Source organism: Salvia miltiorrhiza, chromosome 1, assembly GCF_028751815.1.
Source record: "Salvia miltiorrhiza cultivar Shanhuang (shh) chromosome 1, IMPLAD_Smil_shh, whole genome shotgun sequence".
Lineage (NCBI taxonomy): Eukaryota > Viridiplantae > Streptophyta > Magnoliopsida > Lamiales > Lamiaceae > Salvia > Salvia miltiorrhiza.
Window position 1 is genome coordinate 69,541,281 of NC_080387.1, and position 8,879 is coordinate 69,550,159.

Below are 8,879 nucleotides of genomic sequence, written 5' to 3' on the forward strand. Positions count from 1 at the left end.
TTATTACCAAAAAAGAAAATGCACCACTTTCGTTGGGATGGCTCAAAAAAAAATACGCACCGCTTTCGTTGGGACGAAGGGAGTACTAAGTAATTGACCATTTTTTAATTCTTAAATTCTGTTTTGTTACTTAATGAAGCTACCACAAATCTCAAATGCGTTTTGAGTAAAGGGCTCAACTAAGGTTGAATCTTGATTTCGGTCCGGCCCAAAAAAGTGGCCCAAACCAGATTGGGTTAAGCCCAAGATCCAACATCTACTTTCTTATTGTAGGGGGTTTTTGGTTTTTTTTATTTCTTTTAATATTGAGATTCGAGACATTTCTTCTCTTTTAACTTTAGAAATAAAATAAGCAAAGAAAAATAATACTATTGAGTTTGAACATTGAAATTATTGATTTAATTTTCAAAATTCACGTTAAAATTTCTAGTAATTGTTTTAAAAAGATTCTTATTCTCTTATACCATTTGTACGTTATCCATGCAGTAAATTTATCTCAAATTTAATTAAAAATTAAACGAACTAAAAAATAATTTTGAATGTTTTTTTTTTTTTTACTTGGGGGAACAATTTTGAATGCTAGATGTATAATTTTCTTTTCTTAAAAATTATGGACCATGAGAATACATAAATCAATATGTAGTACTGTATAAATGATTGTAATGATTGAATAATAGTATTTAATTAATTGATAATTTTTTTATAAATTTACAGGTAAATTTTTGTAAATTCTAGATAAATATCAAACATAAAATTTAAAATGACAAATTAATTCTCATTTTTCATCATATTCGTCCATTTTTATTGGATAATTTCCCTGTATTAATCAATCAATCATGAATTGATCCTCATTATTTATTAATTTAAAATCATCGACGAATTATATTTTGGCATAAATTAAATAGAACTCATTATTTATTAATTTAAAATCATCGACGAATTATATTTTGGCATAAATTAAAATAGAACTCATTATTATCTCCCTCTCGCTCTCGCTCACAGAAGCAGATCCAAAATCCAAACCCCTGCAGAAATTGCTCTTGATTTTTCACACTAAATTCGATCTGAATCGAAGATGTCGTCGACCTTCAGCGGCGATGAAACTGCCCCCTTCTTCGGCTTTCTCGGCGCCGCCGCCGCGCTCGTCTTCTCCTGTAAGCTCCCGCAAATTCTCGATTATGTTTGTTGAATTATCCTTACTCCGTTAGAATTTCGATGTGATGCGCTTTTTCTCAGTGATCGGCACTGTTTTTTCACGGATCTCTCTATGTCTATTCGCGCAATTGTGTTTCAGTACTCTTTAATTTTATTTTTCCTCGTTTTTGGGTGTGAAATTTTGGAGGTGATTTTGTGGATCTGTTTTTACGATTGAAGGTATGGGCGCGGCTTACGGAACAGCGAAGAGTGGAGTTGGCGTGGCGTCGATGGGGGTGATGCGGCCGGAGCTGGTAATGAAATCGATTGTGCCGGTGGTTATGGCTGGTGTTTTGGGTATATATGGATTGATTATTGCTGTGATTATCAGCACCGGGATTAACCCTAAGGCTAAGTCTTACTACCTCTTCGACGGCTATGCTCATCTCTCTTCGGGCTTGGCTTGTGGCCTCGCTGGACTTGCTGCTGGGATGGCTATTGGCATTGTGGGAGATGCTGGTGTGAGGTATGGTTGAGTTTCATATTTGCTTTTTGATTGAATTTGAGTTTTTGTCTATTGTTGTGGGCTTAACTTTGGTGGATTTGAAGTTTTTCATCAGTTAGTCACCTTGTGAGTTGGGTGGAAAGTTTGAACTATTGGAAAGTGGATTATAAATGAGTTGATCAATGTGGAAGGTTTCTGTAATTTAATTAAGCTCGACATTGTTCTACGTTTAGTTTTGGGGGCGTTCACTTTTCATGATTGATAAGATACATGATAAAGTTTTTTTATCCTCATTACTAGGATTTCTTCAATAAGATACACAATTGATAAGATACATGATTGAGTATTTTTATCTTTATTACTAGGATTTCTTCAATCTCACCCATTCAATGAGATATGAATCAAGCAAAATTAGCTCAAATTATAGGAATTATCAAGGGCCTTGGGATATCCCAAAGTTTCAATCCACCTTAGCAAACTAGCCTATACTATTTTTATCTATTTAGGCTAATCTTAGAAAGTAAACCCCTCTTGTGATGTATTGTTGGGATAAAAAGTATTTCATACTGAAAGTGTAAGTAATGAAGGCAGAACTAGCATTACCCAATATATAGGAGAGAGGATTTGTAATATGAGAATTGTGTTTATATCCGAAAGATGACTTGAAATATTCCTTATTTTTAATGGATTTATGGGTCCCTTAGATTCTTGCATTCATCAAACTTGGTGAATACTTGTTTAGGGTTGGGAATCGGTCTTTGTTCATTGTAAATGGATTTGGGGTTGAGTTGTAAGCTTTAGAGCCATATTAGAATATGAGTCTGATTGATGGAGTACCGAAAGAAATGTGATTTTATTGAATTGAGATATTCATGAGTTGCACCAGAAGAACTCTTCGTATCAGAAGAAGAAATCATGTGTCTTGGTCTCAGCAAAGCTGTTATAAACGAAGTTCCTACTAAATTATTTTCAAGGCAATCACATAAACATGAAATAGGAAAAATAATAGTTCTGTTAATGAGAGCCCATGATCCACGCCTGACGATTGTTTCTTAATCAAGTAGACACTGATTGTTCTTGATTTCATAAATAGTCGTTTTTTTTTCTTCATATTTTTCATTTTAAATAATCAATCCTTTTTTTTGCAGGGCTAATGCGCAGCAGCCTAAGCTTTTTGTTGGAATGATCCTTATTCTCATTTTTGCTGAAGCTTTGGCGCTCTATGGTCTTATTGTAGGAATTATATTGTCTTCACGAGCTGGCCAGTCCCGGGCTGACTAGGGCGGAAGCTAGTGGTTTAAGTTTATTATTTTGGAGAAATTTATGGTACTTCGGCAAGTTTGAGTCTGAATTACTAGTTATACCTCCAACATTTTCATCAGTAACGCTAACTTGTGGTTGTTTGTTTTGATAGTGTGGTGTTTATTTGTAGTATTAGATGAGGATTTGCTTTTGTTGAATAAGAGCCGGTAGGGTTATTTATTAAATTACACGATTTATTGTTGGTACTTTTGGACCACTTCTTTTTTAATTTGAGTTGGTATCCAAATTATTCTCGTCTTCACTTCTTCCTCTTGGTTCTTCGTTTTTTAAATTTGCAATCTGCTGATGGATTTGTATTTTTCCAATACATCGATTAATATATTGGATTTAATTAGGTGGTTATTCAGCTTGTCATTAATCCAGTCATTGGCATTAGTAATGGGATTATTTCCATAATAAATTGTTATGCTTGAAAATTATTGCTCGTAATTTTAATGCTGATTTTTTCCCAAACAAACCCAAGTGGAGCAGCTCTATCTTGGCCTAGATAAAGGCATGTAAATAAGCAAAGCCTGCTTGAATTGTTGCTAGATAAGAGCATCGTTAACGCCTTACACGATCTAGCCTACTCACAATTTATCGTGTATACACGATGTGCCTTTAAAACCGACGCGTGTTCTACAACCCCCCATTTCTCCTTTAAAAAATCATGTAGGCTATCATGTAATCCCAATGCGGCTTTCCTTACTCAATGTGGTCCCTTCTCATAAAATAAGCTATCAAGTAACCTCATTGCGGATGTTCTAAGAAATAGAAAGACAACCCGTATATTTAAATTTTGAAATAAGGCAACAATTCATAGGTATGTATATACACATATCTAAGAATGACAATAAGATAAACCGTTTTCTTTCTAAATTTGACAAGAAAAGAGTCCTATTCCGCAGAGAGAGAGAAAGAGAATGGTTTGCTCCACACTATAAAAACGAGGAGTGCCCTCCACCTAGCGGTATCCTAGGACTAAAAACAGCAGAGGCCTTCAAATGGGGGCATTGTGAGAAGCCGATGCTCTGCAAGAAAACCACATTTTTCATGCTCGTTAGCGCCGTATGGTGGAATAAGATTCGACTCGAACGACACAAACACCAGCATGTCTTTGAATATGGGAAAAGCAACATCATGTCTGTATCATGAAGACAGATGGAAAAGAAAGAGTCACTTACCGGAACGCTTAGTAGAACTCCCTCGGCATTCACAAGAACAGGCAATGCTCGTCGCGCAGCAACTGGAATCAACTTCAAAGTTGCCAGGGCTCTACTAGCTGATGATCTAGCATAATTCATTCCCACGGCGCCATTTTCTGAGGAGGAATCTCCCATTTTCGTCGTCTTGGACAAATCATGAAGATACATCCAATCGGCATCTACCATACAGCGCACTTCGGCCACCATCTCATCACCAAATATGCACAGACTGCACGAGCACTGGTCTTCCCCACCCAGCTTGTCGACAGAGACGTCCGGCACATTCCAGTCCAGTAGAAATCTATTCATGAAGTACCCCACTTGCCCGGGACGAATTAATTTGCTCGATGCTGATATGCTATGTTCCGATGTATGGTCAGAGGTACCTTCAACCACTGACTTGAAATTTTCACTTTCTTGCTTCTGCAAAGAAACAATAGTCTCATGGGAGGAGTTGCTAAGAATGCCACGCGTTTTAGCTTCGATCAGGACAGCCTCAGAGGACATTGCATCTAAGAATGGAATACTAGAAGGGTCTGGCGTTGATTTGTCTGCATTTTCTTCGATTTTCAATGGAATCTGTTCTAACTCACTCGACTCATAGCAGTTCTGGCTAAAGAGCTTCAACGCCAAATGCAAAGACGAATCAGAAGAGCAGCATACCAGGACACGTGTTCCTTTGGATCCTGGAGCTGGACAGAGGTAACAACCAGCTACAGTGAGAGCAGCCTGCAAGAATGCAGTAACGATTAATTAGTAGTTATTATAGTTTCGTCAACAAATATCCGAAGCCTGAGAGAGGAGGAAACACCAACAAACGAGATAAGACATCAATATCCTCACAAAAGAAAGAGTGGATTTATTTAACCTTGCACGGGGTAGTATGAAGGTAGTTTAGTAGCAACTTCAATCCATTCCCTCGAACTGGCCTTTGCCTCTGTGATATGAACTAATGAACATAAAAGAAAAGCATTAGCAGTTGAGACAACATAAGAGGAGCATACATTCATCAAATTAGGTATCACCACAAACCGAGGACATGCATTACAAATACCTGCACCACTAGAGTAACAAATTTTGCAACATAAATGTCCTTGGCTGGCATCGAATGGAGAATTCCTAGATCAATCACCGCATATCCATGCTGCATTTGTGTTAGAAGAGGGGTAGGAGAACCAAGTCATCAGGAAAAACAACATTTCCTTATATTATCACATTATATGCTTTTCGTTATGTTCTCGATTATTTTATCTTCAGCAGAATATACCAAATTACGCACAACGTTTTTTACTAAAATAGATTCATGGCATTGATGGAGTAGCTATCTCGATAAAAAAGAAAAAAGGCACAAATGAAGAAGCATACAGGCATGATTGTCACAGCCTGATTCAGCAAGAGGCGACAGAGTTTCTCAACATGCATCCGTGTTCTTCGACATGCTGATATAGTAGCTTGCAACTCTGCCTTGAATACAGCTGCGAAGATAGAGCACCATAAGAAACTCAATGAAATTCGAAAACTGAAAATTGGTGTTTGTTAACACAACGCAGCACTCAAACCAACAGGATACGAATTGATCCACAGCATTTAATGGTCGAGCAAAAAATGATCAGATCCTCTTCATCTCATAAGTCAGTGACTTATAGTTCAGACCTTAGCAACAAATAGTTTAAAACACCAATGAATTCAAAGAAACTAGATCCTCAAACCTATCATGATCAGCAGCCAAATAATTTGTCATCATTATTTATTTTAATCAAAGACTAGCACAGGTAAACGACTTACATGACATGTTACTCAATGACATCCGGATCCTATTGCGAACATATAGGGGACTCCTATTCGTCGGATCTTCAACCCATTGTTGATGTCCACCTCGACATATCTGCAACACTAAAACAAATAATTCTATGGCTGTTTCGGAAAGTAAATAAGACAACAAATACAAATTATTAAATAAGTTTGACTAATCCGATACCACTAACAACGAAGATGGGGACTTACATTATACATATCTTCTTTTGAAAACTCTAGAAGTGGTCTCACCAATAAAACGCTATGAGCTTTTGATTCTTTTCCACTAAAGTCAGGAAACTCAGAAAACCTTTGAGAAGTAAAAGCCATACCGGCAAGCCCAAGTACACCACTGTTTCTAGATAGTCGGAGAATGAAAAGCTCTGCCTGCATCAGGCATGTGCCTCAGCTCAGCAATATATTTTGTGTTATAATGGATTAGCTCAAGCTGTTGTATCTGATAACATAGCTAGGAATTTGACGCCTTAAGTCTAGGGTATTAGTTGTCACATTGAATTGATCGAATAGCTACTAGACCATCAAGATGTATGTGATCCATGATATACAAACTTAATCCAATCAAATTTATTAGATTTCTCATCACTCATCAGAAATAAAAAATAACTGATATAGGACAATCAAGATTTTCACATAACATGTAATTTCCATCATAAGATCTGACAGTCACATTTTTAATAAAACAATGTTCATAATTCACAATTGATGGCACAGTCGAGTCAATAACTAAGACTATTAACATGATGTTTGAGAACTGAAAAGGCCATACTGAAGAAACAACCAATAAAGTAAACTGAAAAAGAAAATCTTAGATGTTGTATACCTGGTCATCTGCATGATGTGCAACCAATAGTACTCCGATGTGCTGATCGATACATATTTTCTGTAAAGTTTCATACCTGAATAGTTTAAGACCATAGATTAGAGCAAACTCTATGATTAGGGGGTTGCTGCTACTATTCCAGGAAAGGAATAAAACAAGCAAACTTTGCTAATAAGAAAACCACCTTTTATCCCGAGCAGCTTCTTGCAAGTGACCGAGCTTGGGTTTCCCGTCCAACCATTTGCAGGAAGCAACTTCACATTTGATTCCTAAAGACAGCCTACATTATCTATCCATCATCCAATGACATCAACTAGAGCTCCATTTCTAATTTCAAAACATCCACATAAGAAGCACAGAATTACCCATATCTAAAACTCGATCGCGAACAAGATCTGCTTCCTCCGCACTTTCTGTTCGCAACCCATGATCAACAACAATTGCTAAGAGGCCATCAATGGCCTTGCTTCTTCCTTTGTTAGCAGCATTAGAGTTGCCAGATTTCCACTCAAGAGTTAATACACATAGAGCAATGCTATCAGGACCGCCAGACACAGCAATTGCTGAATGAAACAATCAAAATACCTTATGAGCAACAACCTTAGTGTATCACGATGATTAAGGCGGAAAGCATTCCTCAATCAAGATCATTATCAAGGGCCTTGGGATATCCCAAAGATACTTCCACCCCAAAACTTTAAAAAGAAAGCACATACATAGCAATGGTCATCTAACCCTTTAGCTCTGTCACATGATAATTTTGGTGATCGAACATCACATAACTAAGGGTACCAGTGATGTATCACAGTATGACCTTCAAAAACATGGCAGAAACACTACTTTCTACTATAATTTCACACGATATAATGTTTATATAATCACTTACAGGGTTTGCTCAAAAAAAAAATCACTTACAGATAAGTTATATGTATTATCAGTTCAATCATTCTGTTTTAAATTGCTGCATTTTGAGCCATTTACAGAATACTTTCATCGGAACTAGTGCAATAATCCGAAACATAATCCTTATGTCATCTAATCCAAATGTCAACTATAATATCAATTAGAAATGAGAAAATTCTATTGCCAGTATCAGAGAAACCTAACCTCGTGAAGTTACCAATTACATAAATAAAAAATTTCATAGCTGGCAATATGTTCATATCACCAACCCTAACTCAGCTCCAAGTTTGTAGAAGTGAAACCTTTGAATATAAAAAATATAATTGATCAACTACACTACTATTTCGCACAAATTCTTACGTAAATATTTCAGTAGACTAACTCAACTGCGATTAATCAAATACGGAGATGACAAAACATGTATGCATTGATTGAGGAAGTAGATAAAATTAAGCAAAACACAAACGCATAGCTACTGACCGATGCGGTGATTGGGGTTGAGACCGGCCATCGCCATTTTCTGAGCAAACTGAAGTCGGTAGCTGGAAATGTCCGTTTCTGGCGGCCGGCGGTGGCTGCAGAAAAAGCGAGCATGGCGGCGCCGCCGCCGCAGGGAGGTTTTTTGGAGCCACGAAATGCAGGTAGGAACGGGCGGCGCCGCCGTGAATTTGTAGTGAAAGTGGAAGGGCGCGAGGAGGCCTCTAGCCGCCATGGATTAATCCAAAAATTGCTGCTAGCTAATCTATATCTAGTAAAATTAGAATGTACATCCACTTTTAAATTCTGATATATATAAAAACACGTTAATATTTTCTCGGCGAGGCAACAATTTTTTTTATTTTTTATTTATAAAAGCGAGGCAACAATTTCAAATTTTGGTTTCAGCAACAACTTTTACTCATAAACACGGATTTCAGCCATCAAACTAATAAAATTCATTCAATAATATTCACCATGAAAAAAATATATACTATATATCAAGCCAAGTACATAAATACATTTTCTTGAATCTACTTAGCCTTGGCCCAAGAATAAATAAAATTCATTCAATATTTTGGGCTCGTTTTAAAAACTTAGGCTTGGCCCAAGATTAAATAAATTCATTCAATATTTTGGGTTCGTTTTAAAAGTTAACTTAGTCTTGGCCCAATATTGAATTACACAAATTTAGAAAACGGTTTGAAAAGTACGGTAA

General features: G+C 36.8%; 2 protein-coding genes across 7 annotated transcripts; one reads left to right on the forward strand and one right to left on the reverse strand.

Annotated features, from left to right (window-relative positions):
* Positions 1-780: 780 nt before the first annotated feature.
* LOC131005520 (V-type proton ATPase 16 kDa proteolipid subunit) lies at positions 781-3,203 on the forward strand. Its single transcript, XM_057932529.1, has 3 exons — positions 781-1,154; positions 1,375-1,660; positions 2,788-3,203. The coding sequence occupies exons 1-3, from the start codon at positions 1,076-1,078 to the stop codon at positions 2,918-2,920; spliced, it is 498 nt and encodes a 165-aa protein (XP_057788512.1). The 5' UTR covers positions 781-1,075; the 3' UTR covers positions 2,921-3,203.
* A 510-nt stretch (positions 3,204-3,713) lies between these two features.
* LOC131005521 (uncharacterized) lies at positions 3,714-8,543 on the reverse strand. Of its 6 annotated transcripts, none has more exons than XM_057932535.1 (12): positions 8,165-8,543; positions 7,147-7,344; positions 6,963-7,050; positions 6,782-6,857; positions 6,151-6,327; positions 5,932-6,031; positions 5,512-5,621; positions 5,201-5,290; positions 5,015-5,095; positions 4,810-4,875; positions 4,126-4,569; positions 3,714-3,972 (listed from the first exon to the last, which is right to left on the reverse strand). In XM_057932535.1, exons 1-12 carry the CDS (start codon positions 8,394-8,396, stop codon positions 3,880-3,882), a joined length of 1,755 nt encoding a protein of 584 aa, XP_057788518.1. In that variant the 5' UTR covers positions 8,397-8,543; the 3' UTR covers positions 3,714-3,879. The 6 variants fall into 6 exon arrangements, with proteins under 6 accessions (XP_057788518.1, XP_057788519.1, XP_057788516.1 ...); XM_057932536.1 differs by having other exon boundaries at positions 6,966-7,050; positions 8,165-8,538; XM_057932533.1 differs by having other exon boundaries at positions 4,126-4,875; positions 6,151-6,176; positions 6,273-6,327; positions 8,165-8,535.
* Positions 8,544-8,879: the final 336 nt, after the last annotated feature.